This window comes from Zootoca vivipara, chromosome 1 (genome assembly GCF_963506605.1).
Source record: "Zootoca vivipara chromosome 1, rZooViv1.1, whole genome shotgun sequence".
Taxonomy (NCBI): domain Eukaryota; kingdom Metazoa; phylum Chordata; class Lepidosauria; order Squamata; family Lacertidae; genus Zootoca; species Zootoca vivipara.
The window spans coordinates 7,196,763-7,214,587 of NC_083276.1; the positions used below are offsets into that span (position 1 = coordinate 7,196,763).

General features: G+C 41.8%; 1 protein-coding gene across 1 annotated transcript; it reads right to left on the reverse strand.

Annotated features, from left to right (window-relative positions):
* Positions 1 to 266: 266 nt before the first annotated feature.
* Positions 267 to 15,072, reverse strand: LOC118097850 (potassium channel subfamily K member 16-like). The gene is made up of 6 exons (XM_035141121.2): positions 14,878 to 15,072; positions 13,199 to 13,319; positions 8,922 to 9,085; positions 5,975 to 6,137; positions 2,620 to 2,747; positions 267 to 275 (listed from the first exon to the last, which is right to left on the reverse strand). Exons 1-6 carry the CDS (start codon positions 15,070 to 15,072, stop codon positions 267 to 269), a joined length of 780 nt encoding a protein of 259 aa, XP_034997012.2.
* Between the last annotated feature and the right edge of the window lie 2,753 nt (positions 15,073 to 17,825).

Below are 17,825 nucleotides of genomic sequence, written 5' to 3' on the forward strand. Positions count from 1 at the left end.
AGCAATTGAGGTCTAGTAGAATTAAAATAGTATATTTTTAAAAAGCAAAATTTTTACAGGCAGCAAAGCAGCACTGCTCTGTCAGAAGCTCTTTCCTTTTAGAAACCACCAGTACCATTACAGTATGTGCTTTTATAAATGTTATTTAAACTTCTGCATCAAGGGACCCTCCGCCCGCAGCACCCACACCTCCCCAGCCCAAGCCTTTGCTCATCTCAGTGAAGGCCCGCAGTTTGGGAAGTCAACCTTTAAATAGCAATGAAGCTTCACACCACCTGCAGGAGAGGACCAAATTGGCAGAGGGAGATGGTTAACCCTTGCCTGGCCCAAGCAGATTTCTCGAAGGGATCCAGTCCTCTTACCTCGTTAAGCTGCTGATAGCCCCACGGAGGGAGAAAAGGGAAGGACCCATATTATAACTCTTATTTTTCCCAGCAGAACTAATAACAGGTTATTAGTTTCAGGTGTGCATTGGTACAAGAGAGAGATTTCAGCTGGGAAATTAGTAAGAGAGGAGGAAGTAAACATATTATCCTTATCATTATCATCTTTCTTCTATATATATATATACAAATGTAGGCATTGCGTGCGCAGAGGTCACAGCTTTCTCCGTAACTGCTGAACTGTAATGTAACAAATTTGGCCACAACGTTCCATGCCCATCGGTGAGGGATCTGGCATAGGGTTTCCAGACTCAATAGAGGACAGGACTTCTGTGCCTTTAATTGCCCTGCTTTCTTTTGAGTCTGGGAACCTTAAAGAGAAACCAGCAGACCCTTTGTTTAATTTTCTGCTGGTTTCTCTTTAAGGTTTCCAGAGTTGGAAAGGGTACCAAGGGTCATCTAGTCCAACCCGCTGCAATACAGGAATATCAACTAAACCATCTATGATAGATCCAACCTATGTTCAGGGGTGGGCAACTCCCAGTTTGGGAGCTTAATCTAGCCACCAGACATTTTTTTCTGACCCTTCAGGACCCCCCCACTATTTTTGGTGATGGCACATATATCTAAATAGTGGGTGTGGCTCAGCGCCCTGATGGGGTGTCCTGGGAGGGGGGAATTTGAACGCCCATCTATCTTTCGATGAATAGGGGTGCAGCTGCCATCTCCACCTCAGCTAGTCTTCACTGCTTTGGTGAGAGGGGAGACTCTGTGTCTCTCTGTGTGTTTGCCTGTGTGTGTGCACATGTAGGCATTCACACATGTGAGGGTGTGCAGTGCCCACTGGAAGGCAAAGGCCAGTGTGGTCCTCACTTCCCGCCCGCTATACGTGGGGACCCATTGTCTCTCCTGATGTTGAATGAAAATTCCCATTAGAATCATGGAATCATTGAATTGCAGAGTTGCAATGCAGGAATCTCAACTAAACCATCTATGATAGATGGCCATCCAACCTCTGCTGAAAAACCTCCAAGGAAGGAGAGTCCACCACCTCCTGAGGGAGACCGTTCCACTGCTGAACAGCTCTTAATGTCAGAAAGTTATTCCTGATGTTTAGTTGGAATCTCCTTTCTTGTGACTTGAAGCCATTGGTTTGAGTCCTCCCCTCCAGAGCAGAAGAAAGCAAGCATGCTCCCTCTTCCATGTGAGAGCCCTTGAGATATTTGAAGAGGGCTGTCATATCTCCCCCAGTCCCCTCTTTTCCAGAATAAAAATAGCCAGCTCCTTCAACCACTCCTCATCAGGCTTGGTTTCCAGACCCTTGATCATCTTGGTTGCTCTCGTCTGCACACATTCCAGTTTTGAGATTCCAAGAAAGACCCTCCCTCTCTCTCTTTGTTGCTAAAAAATTATCAAAACACAATACATATCCTGTAATGAAGAGGCATTATAATCTGATGCAGAAAACACAGCTATTTCAGTTTATTAGGAATTACTAATGGTCAGGGGTCCCTTTACCTTTATCTTTACCTTTACTAACATATTGACCAGCTAGCCAGATTTTAAGGAATCAGTTGAATGTCAAAATATAATTATAAAAAAATTCCTTCAGTAGCACCTTAAAGACCAACTAAGTTTTTATTTTGGTATGAGCTTTCGTGTGCGTGCACACTTCTTCAGATACCAGTATCTGAAGAAGTGTGCACGCACACGAAAGCTCATACCAAAATAAAAACTTAGTTGGTCTTTAAGGTGCTACTGAAGGAATTTTTTTATTTTACTTCGATCCAGACCAACACGGCTACCTACCTGTAACCAAAATATAATTATAAATAGCTCAGTGGAAGTTCTTGAGTATAGCTGATTTTTATGTATTTTTATAACAATTTATTAATTTTCAAAAGTAAACATAAAAACCACAGTATACAAAGCTGATTTTTATGTAAGACCCACCCTCCCTCTCTTGGTTGCAGAAAACCGGCTATTTCAGTTTATTAGGAACTGCATAACATAAAGAGCAACTAGTGAGTTTTTAAGGAATCAGCAGAATGTCACAATGGCATATAATTATAAAAAGCTCAACGGAAGTTCTAGAGTACAACTGATTTTTATGTCAATTTCCACGAGAATGAATTGATGTACTCTCCTCCATAGCAAATCTAATAGCCTGACCCCTTTGGGACAGTGTTACGTTTTCCGCACTACTTTCTCTTCGTGCGCTGCTTCTTCTTCTTACAGGAGCCGGAGGTTCCAATAATGAGGATACAAGGTCAAACAGCACAGCTATCCAGGCCAGACCAATGACGATCCAAGTGGCTGCGAGTAGCCGGTAGCCCATAAAATAATTTCTGTTATTGTTCCTCCCTGGAAACACAGAGAAAAGCAACAATACAGTGTGAGGAGGTGATTTAAAGGACCCACCAACTCAGACTTCCGGCTTCCGGCCATGAGATACGGCGGCCTCCCAAGAGATCAGCCAGCCAGCCGTGCGAGTAATTCAGGATTGAATGGGGATAATTAACCCTGACACACACACCGGGGGGGGGGGGCTACGCCACCCATAGGCCATAGGTTATCTGCACTCCGCAACAAGATGTGAGGCAGGGAGTCTGGGTGAGGTCCAAGGCACGAATTTAGCAACTCTCCAACACCAGTCTCGTCAGCCGGGAGTCCCTGCTTCCTAAAAATTAAAGGCATGTTTTGGATGGAAAGAGTTAAAAGAAAAATCTGCTAAACTACACAGTCGCTGCAGGCCAAGTTTTGGACTGTACTTTTGTATTTGTTATATTTGTTATTTCATGACTTGGCAAACCGCACCAAGAAAGAATTACTGGTAATTACCCAAAGGAAATGCAGGAGGCGTAAAATAATTGGACTTATTGGCATTATCACAGTCCTCAAAAGACAGTGCAAAGTTGCTAATTAACTTCAACTTTGGATGGAAGTCCAGAGCCTATTAGAACAACAATCAGCAGAAAAAGGAGGGGTCATTGAAGCAGGGCTGTGCTTCAAAATATTAAGACTGAGAACAATGTGGGAAAAGCCCTCTGCGTGATTATAGAAATAAGGAATGGTCAAATAAAACAAGATAGTTATACCAGCGACTGACTGATCGAGAGAGGAGATTGTCAATATCAGGATTGGAAAATTGTGAAGTACTGTAACAAAGAAAATAGCAGAAAGAAAAAGGATGGACATTTAACTCTTGAATCCAGAACACGGAAAGTCCCACTGAAATTAATTAATTCAGATTATATATTTGGCTATATTTTTTTTGTTTTTGAATATTGAAAGATTTGGTTTGATTTGTTATTAGTAAGATTTTTTAATTGGAAAATGAATAAAAATTATTTACAAAAAAATAAAGGACCTGCCAACTCAGTTTATCTAAACTTTGTTAGGTCATGTTCACACCATACATTTAAAACACATTTCTACCACTAAACATAGGAAACTGACTATGTCCTTATAATTCATGAAGGTTAGGGCTCATGATGATGTTTGAGCCTGTAAAGGCTTTGGTGTGCACATCCTGTAACTTCCTGTACGACGACGATGATGATGATGATAATTTTATTAATTGTACCCCACCCATCTGACTATACAGGGCTGCCTTCAGATGTCTTCTAAAAGTTTTGTGGTCCTTCTCCTCATTGACACCTGATGGGAAGGTGTGCCATATAGAGGGTGCCACCACTGAGAAGGCCCTCTTCCTGGTTCCCTGTAACCTCACATCTCGCAGGGAGGGAATGGCCAGAAGGCCCTCGGAGCTGGACCTCAGTGTCTGGGCTGAATGGTGGAGATTGAAACACTCCTTCAGGTATACTGGGCTGAGGCCATTTAGGGCTTTACAGGTCAGCACCACCACTTTGAATTGTGCTTAGAAATGTATAGCCACCTGACCCCACCCCACTTACCATTCCCCCTTCCACCTCTTTCCCCCTCTTTTCTTCCTAATTGTTTAAACCAATTCATGAACCAAGAAATTGGTTCACTAATAATGAACCATATGTTGTAGATATTAAAAAGGTATGTTGTAGTTATTAAAAAAAAGTAAAGGGACCCCTGTCATTAGGTCCAGTTGCAGACGACTCTGGGGTTGCAGCACTCATCTCGCTTTACTGGCCGAGGGAGCCGGCGTACAGCTTCCGGATCAGGTGGCCAGCATGACTAAGCCGCTTCCGGCAAACCAGAGCAGCGCATGGAAAAGGCGTTTACCTTCCTGCCGGAGTGGTACCTATTTATCTACTTATACTTTGAAGTGCTTTCGAACTGCTAGGTTGGCAGGAGCAGGGACCGAGCAACAGGAGCTCACCCCGTCGCGGGGATTTGAACCACCAACCTTCTGATCGGCAAGCCCTAGGGCGGCTCTGTGGTTTATTATGCTATTTTTGTGATACAAGTGACATGAGAAAACATTATTATTGTTTATAAAACCTAATAATAATAATAATAATAATAATAATAATAATTAATAATAATAATAATAATAATGTAAAAACATTTATTTTCATCCTACATTTGTTGGCAACAGTTTGTTCCAGTTGTTGGCCTCAGGCAGCAGTGATTACCGTTGCTAGAATGGTGCAAAATCCATTCATTTTGTTAGCTTGTGCCCAGTTCTCCAGTCTGTTTAGGTCATTCTGAATTCTGGTTTTGTCTTCTGTGGCATTAGCTATCCCTACCAGTTTGGTGTCATCTGTGCATTTGATGAGCATCCTCTCAATTCATTCATCCAAGTCATTTATAAGGACAAAGCCCTGTGGCACCCCGCTCGTCACTTTTTTGCAGGATGTCAAGGAACCATTAATGAGTACTCTCTTTGGGTTCCGTCAGTCAGCCTGCTAAAAATCCATCTAACGCTTACCTTGTTCAACCTACATTTTACCTGCTTCCTCTCGAGAAAATCATGGAATACTTTGTCAAAAGCCTTACCGAAATCAAGATACACTATGTCCACAGCATTTCCCTGACCCACCAAATTCATAATTCGATCAAAAAAAGAAATGAGATTCGTCTGGCCTGACTTATTTTTGAGAAACCCATGCTGGGTCTTAGTAATCACAGCATCCTTTTCTAAATGCTCACAGACTGACTGTTGAATTATCTATTCTAGAATAGGGATGTCCTATTCAATAATAATCATAATCAGAAGAAGAAGAAGAATTTTATTGTTTATACCCAGCCCATCTGACTGTGTTGCCCCAGCCACTCTGTGCGGCTTCCAACATATAAAAAAAATTAACAAAAAATTAAACCTTAAAACACTTCCCTATACAGGGCTGCCTTCAGATGTCTTATAAAGGTTACTTATCTCCTTGGCTCATGGGTCATACAGCTCCATACCCTTCAATATTTCTCAAAAGACAATAGGGACATCTTAAGGAAAAGCGGGACATTCCAGGATCAAATCAGAAACTGGGATGGCTTCTGTAAATCCAGAACTGTTCCTGGAAAATAGGGATACTTGGAGGGTCTGTACTTGAGAAACTTAAAATATGGTTTGGGTTCCAAATTATAATCATTGCTAGCCATCATTACGTATGAAACCTGATCTGAGCTTTCATATGAAAGTATTTTGAAATCCTTACCTATTAGATAGTCTCCAAAACCAATGGTGCTGAGTGTAATAAATGTAAAATAGACAGCTTCACTATAATTCCATCCCTCCATCCATTGAAAGAGAAACGAAGGCAAAATAAGAAATGCTTGAATTCCCACAACCAAGTAGAAGAAAAGATACTTCGCTGTTTTCTGAAAGATAAAGCAAAAAAGGAAATAAAAAAGGCAGGTTTGACGCAACAGAGCTCAGTTTTCTTGGCCTCCAGCCATGAACAGGGATTTTAGGCTGCATTAACAGATAAATAACAATAATTCAACCCAACCCTAGTTAAACTTCATCTGGAGCACAATACCCAGTTCTCCATTCACATGCAATTGCTTGGTTCACATGTAATGACACATAAGCCAAGCCACGGTTTAGTGTGGAAGTGCAAGGGTGCAGGTATTGGAGAAAATAATAATTTATTGAAGCAGCAGCCTTTTGCTGGTTAAGAGAATGGTTTGTATTAGATAATGATGACATACTTGATTTAGAAGGTCATGACAATGCATTTGGTTGGCATGCATATTTATGGTATGATAAAGTTAAGGTCCATAGAGGCTTTAAAAGTCATATTATCAGAAAATCCCTGCATGGTGTATGGAATAGGTATAAGGATTTGTTAGAACCAAAAACACCCAGGTGGATTTCACCGGCAGAAGCTAAGACCCAGAAAAGATTGAATATGTCAACAAAATGGTTGAAATATAGTGATATTTTAGTGGAGGAAGGTGATCAGATGAAGTTTAAACCTTATGAGGTGCTGAAGAGCAAAGTAAATGATTGTTTTCAATATTATCAAATCAATGAAGTGTATAAAGTGGATAAAAAAGTTGGTTTTCAAATGAATTGCTAGATTCAAAAAGTAAGAATTTATCAAAAATGTATAATTTATTGTTGGAATGGCATACAAAGGAGGAGCAAACAAAATGTGTAATGATTAAATGGGCAAATGATGTAGGATATAATATCATGGTGGAAGATTGGAAAAGGTTATGGAAGCATAATATGAGATTTACCGCGTGTTCAGTTTTAAAAGAAAATTTGATGAAAATGATGTATAGATGGTATCTGACCCCGGTAAAGCTTGCAAAGATTTATCATAAACAAGATAATAAATGTTGGAAATGTAAAAGGCAAGAAGGAACTTTCTTCCACATGTGGTGGACGTGCCCCCAAGTGAGAGACTTCTGGGAAAAATTTATAATGAATTGAAAAAAGTGTTGAAAAACACTTTTGCTAAAAAAAAACCAGAGGCCTTCTTATTTGGGATAACGGGAGATGATATACCTAGGAAGGATGCTACTTTCTTTTTGTATGCCACAACAGCTGCAAGAATTCTACTTGCAAAGAATTGGAAGGAGGAAGAACTACCAACAGTGGATGATTGGCAGAAGAAGCTGATAGAATATATGGAACTGTATGAGTTGACCGGGAGACTCCGGGACCGGAGTGAAGAAGCAGCGGAAGAAGATTGGAAGAAATTCAAAATTTATTTAAAGAATAAGTGTATAGCAGATTAGGAATAAGGGAAGTGAGGGAGATAAATTAGAGGTTGTAGATAATATAATGGTAAGAGATAAGTACAGTTAGAAATTAGGATAATTTTATTAAGAAGTAAGATTTAGATAGAATATAAAAGGATAAGATGTAAAAGATAGAAAAATAAGGGAACATTAAAGTAATAGGTAGAATTTATATAAGATTTAGACTTTACTACCGATGTGATGTAAAGAATCACAGAAGGGGAGGGAATGAGGAAGTCATTAGATTGGAGATAACTGTTATAAGTTAGATTTTTTGTTTTCTTTTTGTATTTTTTGTATTGTGGTATTTTTTGTATTTTGTTTTTTGTTTTTGAATTGTTTTTTGTGGGTGTGTATTTTTGTATGCTTTGCTGTTTCAGAAAATTCTTAATAAATACTTTTTTTAAAAAAAGAAAATTAATAAAACTGTACAGGTATTTCAATCATTCTGTGTTCTTTTGAGTCTATGGGCTCGCTGAACTAAAAAGGCTTGTACCTGCCGTTTACAGTACTGTACAGAACTAGCTGCTTTGAGGTACTGTACATAGTGAATGTCCGTTCGCAAAAACTGGAAAGAATAAACTGTTAGAATCTATGGGTGCTACTGTATTCCTAAAAAGAGAATCAGCTAGGCATGGCAATTGTGATCAGTCTGGAATTGTTTTGTAAAAAGATGAAAGAGGAGGACATTGGAAAAATCAGTCAAAGTCTTAAGAAAGAAAGACACCGAAAAATGGTTGTATGTAATCACACAATAATCCCAAGTTAACTTGGCAAACTTGATTTTCTAAACACTGAAAAAAATGGAACTATAGGGGAAAGTAATGTCCGAGTTTGTAATATCCAAACTGTGTTGTACATTTTGTTAACTTTTACGCATCAGAAGGTGACAATTCAATTTTGGTTCAGTTGTACGTTGTTGCATACACCCTCGCACCCACTAACATTTTGGAGAATTAAGAACAATAAATTCCATGAATTTGAGAAGATATATTTTGCAAATTTATCCCAGAGCCATTTTCACTAAAGGCAAACAGCTGTGTTCCAAAAATATGTGCTTCTTGAAAGAAATAAGTTGGGCAGTATCTCTCATTCCTATTTGAAGGCAGAGCTCGAGTTTATCTTCCACACTTAATTAGAAGGCATGATGATGAACATGTCTAATTTATTCTTGTCTTCCTCCTCTTATAGAGGCAGCCAATCATATATGCATATTTATATGCAATATAATAGATAGAATAGGAGCCCTTCTGGATCAGGCAAGGGCCCATCTAGTCGAGGATCCTGTTCTCATGAAAGCTGACCAGATGCCCACAGGAATCCTGCAAACAGGACCTGAGTGCAGCAGCAGTCTATGTCAGCCTCAGTCTTGTGACTGGTAAGATTAGAAATCATCTCCAGATGAATTACCTTATCTTCCGACCAATACACTCTCGCTGCACAGCATTCACAGACTCTCGAGACAAAGAATCCAATATAGTTCAAGCAGATGAGGTTGAAGGGGATTCCAACGAGAGCAAAAATAACACAAAAAATCTGACCATCTGCTGTTTGGGGACAGAGGTTTCCATAGCCTGTTGAAAGATTAAGAAAGGGTTGCAAAGGACGTCAGCAACTGTTGATTTGCCAATTACCTTCAGATTTTTCAGTTCTTCAAAATTTGTGACACAGTTATTAGATTAGAAAACGAATGACAAAATTCTTCTTTTGGGATAAATTTAGAAATGTATTTGATGATATGTCTTTGGTGATGAAATAGGGCAAGCAAGGAGCGTATCAGATAGAGGAACCACCATCGTTCGTGCCCAGGTAGCCCATAACAGCCCTCAGTGTAAGCCTTCAGGGCATCTGCTCAGACAAACCTCCCTTTTAGCTTATTTTGAGAATGGACTCAATTATGACTTGGCTGATCTTTCTGCCAATTAATTCTTATTAAATCATTCTTATCCAGAATGATGCAAATTGGGACTTCCGACATGGAATGCCATGGCGTGCAGCAGTCCCATAATAGCAGATCCCGATTGTGCACTTAATCAAGGATAAAAATGAGAGTAATTAGGCCTATCCTTGTGGGAACCCCCCCCCCCGGGTCATGTTGTCCGTTAACTGTCTCTTGCTCCGATGGAACATGAGGGGCAATGGCACTGAGTGCTTGGCACTCCATGAATCGGAAACTCTCCAATGAAGCCGCCATGAGCGGGAGTACTTCCCGTTTGTTAAGATTTAAAAAATCGGACTAAAAGAACAGGCATGTTTGGGAACAAGGAGACATGGGAACCTGCTAAATGAATCAGCCACTGTGTGCCAAGGTTTTGATCTGGAGCAGGCATCCCCAAACTCAGCCCTCCAGATGTTTTGGGACTACAACTCCCATCATCCCTGACCACTGGTCCTGTTAGCTAGGGATGGTGGGAGTTGTAGTCCCAAAACATCTGGAGGGCCGAGTTTGGGGATGCCTGATCTGGAGAGTACTTCGCCAGGATTATTACGTAAGTGAAGGGGAGCCTTTTGTTCTTTTTTTATATTTATATTATACTAGCTGGCCCTGCCGCACGTTGCTGTGAGTCCCCAGTTCCGTTCCCTGCAAACCTGAGCTATTCCATCCCCGTCCTGCCCCCACCCGCAATGCAGGCGAGTCCCCACCTCAGTTCCCTGCAAACCTGCAAACCTGGTGTTTTGGGACATGGGTGGCTAGGGGCAGGATCCCGGCATGGCCCTTTGTGGAGGAATGGCCCTTATGGCAGTTATAGCATATTGGTTGCTGAGACGCAGGTTTGGCCTTCTATTTCCCAGGATGCACTTTGTCCCGCCCTTGGAGACGCAGCTTCTGGGTTCTATTTCCCAGCATGCACTTTCGTCTGAGCGTGGAAGTTTTGAACACAGGGTTTGGTGTTTTTTTACGTTGCACAGGCTTTGAAAACGGTATGGGCTTGCTCTCGTAGTCACTTTGACTTTGTGTCCAAATTTGAACGCAATCAGTCGAGCAGTTTCGTTGAACATTGGAGACGAACACACATCCCCAGTTTACATTTCTAGATAGATAGATAGATAGATAGATAGATAGATAGATAGATAGATAGATAGATAGATTTGCTGATCTATGATCCAGCAAACCTTCACTAAAGACGAATTAATAAATTATTAGTGGACTGAGTTGATTTTTGGATTACAACTATAAAGGGGACAACAGGGACTTTATAAAAGACTTTACAATCTGCCTATGGAGTTCTTCAAATGAAAGACTGTGGTGCTTTGTGGCACTGTCTCCTATGGAGAGCGTTAATTTGGATCTACAACTGTTTTGGTGAGACATCAGCTTGTTAAAAAAGATGGGAAGATTAAGAACAAAGAGCTAGATATCGGCCCGGAGCGTGGCATGATGCCAGTATGCTTTTGGTTCAACAAACAAGATGGCGGCAGTGCTGGCTCTGACACACTTTGAAAAAACACTCTCAAAGGGAGACAGCACGGAAAAAGGGTGATGCATTATTACATGAAAAGAAGTACAAAGGAAAAATATTTTACAGAGAAAATTATAAGCTTTAAATCCCTCTTCCAAGTTAATGGATATGGATTTTTTTTAAATACGAGTGAAGTTGTTACACCGGTGGCTGCAAAAAAAAAAAAAAAACAGAAGAAGGGATCAAGATCGGAATTGTTATATTTGGATTTCATATGAGACTATGTGTGGGACTATGGAATAAATTATCTCCGGAAGATCAAAACACAGGAAGCCATCGAATTTGTTTAATTTGGAATGTATAATTGGCTCCATAAATTGTATTATGATTTGGTATGATTTGAGATCATAATAATGTGGCCCATATTGGAGTGTTATTAATGAAAATTAATGAAAATTATTTTTTAAAAAAACAGAATGCAATTTGGCTCCTGGTGTAAGAAGAGGTGTTAATTAAGAGACTGAAAAACAAAGCAAAAAGCTTATCTTAAATTATCGATGATCAACAACGTTTACCAATGGATAAGGATGATCTCGTTAGTTTAAAATCTTCATCTTATATTACTTTTAACTCTCCATCCCTTCAGTGAGATTGAATCTATTAGCATGGGAATAATAATATAATTGTAATTCATTATTTATGTGTCGCCCATCTGACTGGGTTGCCCCAGCCACTCTGGGTGGCTTCTCCTGTCCCCCAGAAGCAATACTTCGGTCTTGTTAGGATTCAACCTCAAACCATTGGAATTGAATTCACTGTTTGCTTAAAGGGACAGACACATGTTTTTACAGCAGAGGCTGCTAAGGGAGAGATGAACAGAACTCAATATAGCAAAACATGGCTGAACACACCATTGATCCATTGATTGTTAGCATCATCCCACAGTTATTGGATGAGCAATTACAAGAGCTTAGTTTGGTTTTGATTGCATTGTATGTTGAAAAGTTTCAATAACCAACATGCTCCATGCATTTGTAAGGACCAGACTTGAGTTGTTTTCAGCTGAGATCCCATAAAGATTTTGCCAAGCACCTCGGAATAATCAGAAAACCAATTAGAAAGCTAATAGTATCTTCTGATCCGAATTCACAAGTGGACAGTGCCAAGAAATGAAGCCTCCTGGGATACCTCAAGTCCAAAGGCTGAGAAACAGATAAGCCCCCTTTTTTTAATCTAAGAAGTCGCAAGCTTTGTGGCCTGCACTCGAAGTATGGATTCTTTTATCCCTAGCACACTTGAATCAACTGTTTGTGCTTCACACCAGAAAGCGTAACCAGAGCTTTCCAAACTGTGTGTCGTGACAAGTTAGTGTGTTGGCTGCAGTGTGTAGGTGTGTTGTGTGAATGCTAGAGAGGGGTTAGTTTAACCACCAGTTTGCTAGTAAAACTGAATTACTGTGTCACAAATTGATGCATGTATAAAAAGTGTCTCACCAACCTGACAAGTTTTGAAAGCTCTGGATTAAACAGTGCTAAAAGGGTAAGGTTCACCCACTCATTCAGTGCATGGTTTTCTGCATTGAAGGCATTCATCCAGACATAAAGGTTGTGTGGTTTCTTGTGTGTGTTTTGTAGCTTACTGGAAAGAAGTTTTAATCCTATGCAAATTTATTGGGGAGCAAGTCCCACTGAATGCATGGGGTTGTTCTGAGTTTGGATTTGATATCCCGCTTTATCACTACCTGAAGGAGTCTCAAAGCGGCTAACATTCTCCTTTCCCTTCCTCCCCCACAACAAACACTCTGTGAGGTGAGTGGGGCTGAGAGACTTCAGAGAAGTGTGACTAGCCCAAGGTCACCCAGCAGCCGCATGTGGAGGAGCGGAGACACAAACCCGGCTCCCCAGATTACGAGTCTACCGCTCTTAACCACTACACCACACTGGCTCTCAAGAGGGACGGATTTGCATTGAGAGACTGGAATGGGGTTAGTTGCACCTGGCGGGATTTGAACTCGTTTCCCTAGCCCAACTACTTTCCACAGGGTAGTTTTAATAATGGGTTGGCCCCAGAAGGGTGGGTAACAAATAACTAATCAGGGAATGGGCTCATTGGGCATATAATAAATGAACTATTTATTTGGCCAGAAAGGGGAAAACAGAGATGAGAGGTGAAGGATGATGAAGGAGCAAAAACAAAGCCTGCAGCTTAACACAATTTATCTAAGCGAGAGCAGTCGGATGCCCTGCATATTATATTCAGGGAGAAGCCAGAACCAAATGACAGTACCTATTGTTGCTAACATAGTTCCCACGAAGAAGAAAGAATTGGCGAAATTCCAGTTGCTATGTGTAGCATGAGGATCCTTTCCTACTGGATCTATTCCCAACCGAACAGCTTTTACCAGTTTCTGCAATTGAAGGCAAGATTCAGTTTGAATATTCCAACAATAAGAATAGCCCCCTCCTCTGATTATAACCAGATACTGCTAACCAAATCACGATGCATTCGGAAGAGAAGTTCTTCTGGATCAGTCCAGCTACCAGGGCATTTTTTTTCAGCCGGAACTTTCTGGAACTCATTTCTGGCAGCTCTCAAGTAGGCGCCTTTGCCATTAGAGGGGAACGAGGGAGGTTTCTCTCCCTTGACCCCAAGAGAGGGTTTGGTCTTCTTGCTCCAAAAACATACACTTTAGTAGCAATGCATAAATCATTACCCCTTGGCATGCCTGTCTTCATAAATTCTTTTGGACAGAGTCTGCTTAGAGTATTCACTCTTCCATATGCTCAGTCAACAAAACAAAGGTGAGACAACTCCATCTCCCACCCTCTGTTCTAAGGCACAAACACACACTTTTCAAAGCAGTTAACCAGACAATAATTCAGCTTTTCTGTGACCTTGATTGGAGTCACCTCTTTTGCAGCTGCTACATGGCACATGACAAGGTTAAGGGCTATCATATCACCCCTTAACCTTCTCTTCTCCAGGCTAAACATACCCAGCGCCCTAAGCCGTTCCTCATAAGGCATTGTTTCCAAGGCTTGCCTTATGAGGAACGGCTTAGGGAGCTGGGTATGTTTAGCCTGGAGAAAAGAAGGTTAAGGGGTGATATGATAGCCATGTTCAAATATATAAAAGGATGTCATATTGAGGAGGGTGAAAGGTTGTTTTCTGCTGCTCCAGAGAAGCGGACACGGAGCAATGGATTCAAACTACAAGAAAGACGATTCCACCTAAACATTAGGAAGAACTTCCTGACAGTAAGAGCGGTTCAACAGTGGAATTTGCTGCCAAGAAGTGTGGTGGACTCTCCTTCTTTGGAGGTCTTTAAGCGGAGGCTTGACAGCCATATGTCAAGAATGCTTTGATGGTGTTTCCTGCTTGGCAGGGGGTTGGACTGGATGGCCCTTGTGGTCTCTTCCAACTCTATGATTCTATGATTCTGTGTTCTCCTTTCCCCAATATATTCTTTGCAAAATACATTTCCCAACAAATACAGTACAAATAGTAACAAAATCCTGTCCTTTGTAGATAAATCGGAGCAAACGTCAATTTGAGTTTGCAATGGATTGCCCTTAACAAGCTGGTTTTCATGAGGAATGCCCCAGAGCAACGAAATGGTGCTCAGACACGGAGCTTTCAATCATGGGCCCTGCCTGGAAAGAGGGGAGGAAAGCTCAGTGTGCATAAGCCCTTGCTGCCTCCAACAGTGTTGGCAGAACACAGCCCTAATGGCTAGTAGCCATTCATTGTCTTATCCTCCATCAATTTGCCTAATCCTCCATGGGGATAACATTTCACACATGGAAGGAAGGCTGAGTCCTTATGGCTTATGCTGGCCACTGATTCTGTCCCCACCTCGATTCCCACCTCCTAAACTGTATCCCCCCATATATACTTTCTGATCTCTCAACCTCTGGTCTCATGCCACGGTCTACCCTTTCAGTCTTGCTAAGGTAATGACTTACCACTATGAATAACTCCACCTCCTCTGGGCTGAGTTGGGTGTAGTTCGAAAAAAATTGTGCTTTCATTTTAAACGTTGCTTCTTCTAGTCTTTTGTGGTGATCGTTCTCCAGAATCTCAATGACGAGGGCACCCATCACCACGTAAGTCATGTAGCCAGCCAGCAGTAGAGCGCCCTGCTTCCTGTTCACACGCATGTTGTCCTATGTGGGAATGAGAGCCAAGGAAGAAGGGGACACAAGAGCGAATATAGTTTAGTAAGCAAGTCCTTATTTGTCTTGACCCAGACTCAAGAGTACAGTCCCATAGCTGGGCACTCTCCATAGCTGGGCCCAAGCTAACCAAGTGAATTTCAATAGGGACAAATGCAAGATTCTGCACTTAGGCAGGAAGAACCAGATGCACAAACAGAAGATGAGGGACACATGGCTTACTAGCAGTACAAGTGAAAAGGATCCAGGGGTCTTGGTGGACCACAAGTTAGTTGAACATGAGTCAACCGTGTGTTATTAATACCACAATAATTCCAATTCACATACCGAGCAAATACTTTCACAAAATTTAATATTTGTTTAGAAAATGCCTTTGGGGCTCTTCAGTTCCAAGAATATCGATTCAAAAAATGCAAATATTGATAAAGGAAGGAGGATTTTGGATCCCATATTTAGGACTGTATCACTAAAAAGACTGATGTACTGGAAAAATAAAAGTGAGACTCCCTTCTACGATTGGATTGAAGACATACAAACTTGCAACGTATCAGCAGGTTGCATATAAAAGCAGACTTGCCATGGACAAATTCAACGATATGTTGAATCCATTCTTACAAATACTGTAATAGGTTAAGATCTGGTGAATTACAGTAACAACTCTGTAAAGTATGCATTTTTAGTTTTTTCCTCCCTCCCCCCCCCTTTACTTTGCCGTCTACACAAGTAAAAATTTCTCTAGAAAATGACATTGCAAGGAAGCTCTCAGAGGACAAAACCATATGTGAATTTGTTGCTAGAAAAACTAGAAAAAATGTTCTTCATGTCGTATAGGTGTCTAAGATAAAAGATTATATTGACTGTGCAAACAACAACTGCTTCAATGACTTTTGGGGAAAGTCGTTTGGAGTGTTAGGACACTGCATGTCAAAACACACTTTTGCTTTCCAGGTTTTGTTTTGTTTTTTAAGAAATACAGTTCATTGGGGAAAATGGAGGAAGAAGACCAGGAGGCTTTGTCATGGTGGAGCTAATTTGTTTTCCCACATCCATTACCAGCCCAGGGGTCATTTGGAGGAGGGAATTGAAAGGAGCGGAGAGGTCTTTGCTTGGCTCATCACTCACCCTGATAGGGACCTTCGATTCCAAATCCTCTTAAATGATCCACTTCTTCAACTTCCAATATCTGATGGGAGAGTCTCAGTGATTCCCTTTCACTGGGTAGCTATTTGGTAGGATCAGCTTGACCACACCTTCATGGGCTCTATGAGGTCATGGGTATATTACCCTCTTTTGTGGACTGGCTTACCTGGTCCTCTGTGAGGTCACCCCCTCTGTACCTGCTGGGCTGCTGACAGCCTCCAGGCCTGAGAGGCTAGTAGGAAGATCAGGCCACAATATTTTAGAAATCTACAGGGGGCAACCCTAATCTATTGTTATGTCGAGCATTGGTGCACATCAGATTTGCAGATGGCACCAAACTGGGAGGGGTAGCTAATGCCGCAGAAGAAAGAATAAGAATTTAGGGTTGCCATTTGTCCTCCTTTTTCCAGAACACGTCCTCTTTTTCATGGGCAGGGTCGTCATAGCGATCCATAGTTAAAAGCAGAAGTCAACAAATGTGTCCTCTTTTTTTTTGCAACCCTACATTGAGCCCCAGTTAACAAAAGGAATTTCAATAGGGACAAATGTCAGGTTCTGCACTTAGGAGGGAAGAACAAGATGCGCCATAGCTGTCAACTTCCGGACTGGAAAATAAGGGATCAGCAGCCTCACCCAGTGGCGCGGCACGTCCAGACATGCGCAGAAGTGACTTCCGGTGCCGGGCTGTCTGTTTCCACATGTCTGGGCACCGGAAATCAGTTCTGCGCATGTCTGGACATGCGCAGAAGCGATTTCCCAGAAGACATGGGCAGAGCGGCTCTGGAAATCGCTTCTGTGCATGCGCGGGTATGCGCAGAAGCGATTTCCGGCAGCACTCGGCAAGTGAGCGAGCAGCCAGCCGCCAAGCGAGGCATTTTACCGGGAGGTGGCTGGCTGCTCACTCGCCGGGGGGGGGGGAGTGGAGCTGCTTCAAATCCGGGAAATTTACGAGATATCTAATAATCTGGGATAGCAGCGGGAAACGGATTGAAATAAGGGAGTTCCCCCACAAAAAAACGGGAGGGTTGACAGCTATGGGATGCACAAATGTGGGGGGTGGGACGGGACTAGCAGTACATGTGAAAAGGATCTAGGGGTTTTGGTGGACCACAGGCTGAAACTGAGTCAATAGTGTGATGCAGCAGCAAAGCTAATGCTATTCTTAAACCCTTGGAATGAATAAATGCTAGGATTTTGATTAATTGGGATATGGATTAAAATATAAACTGCAGAGCTGTTTCATACAGGGAATTCCTGGGCCAGCTTATGGAAATAAACCTGGCTGACCAATGGCTATCAACAGTGCAACAGTGCAAGGGAACTTCCCTCTTTCCCCTAGGTGTGAACAAATACTGGGGATTTGGGAGTTTGCCAGGGAACCTGCTCTGGGGGAGGGCAAGGGCAAGGAGTTTCTGGGAGGAAGAAGGAGGCGGGAAGGAGAGATCCATCTTGGAGAGAGAGGCAGAAGGATGCCTGCACTGCTACCTCTTGAACTGACCATGCCGTAAGATCTGGACTCCTTCCATGCAGACTGAAGGTGTAAATAGCTGGATAAACTCTATTTCTTAAAGTACAACAGTTTCCACTGTGTCTTCTAT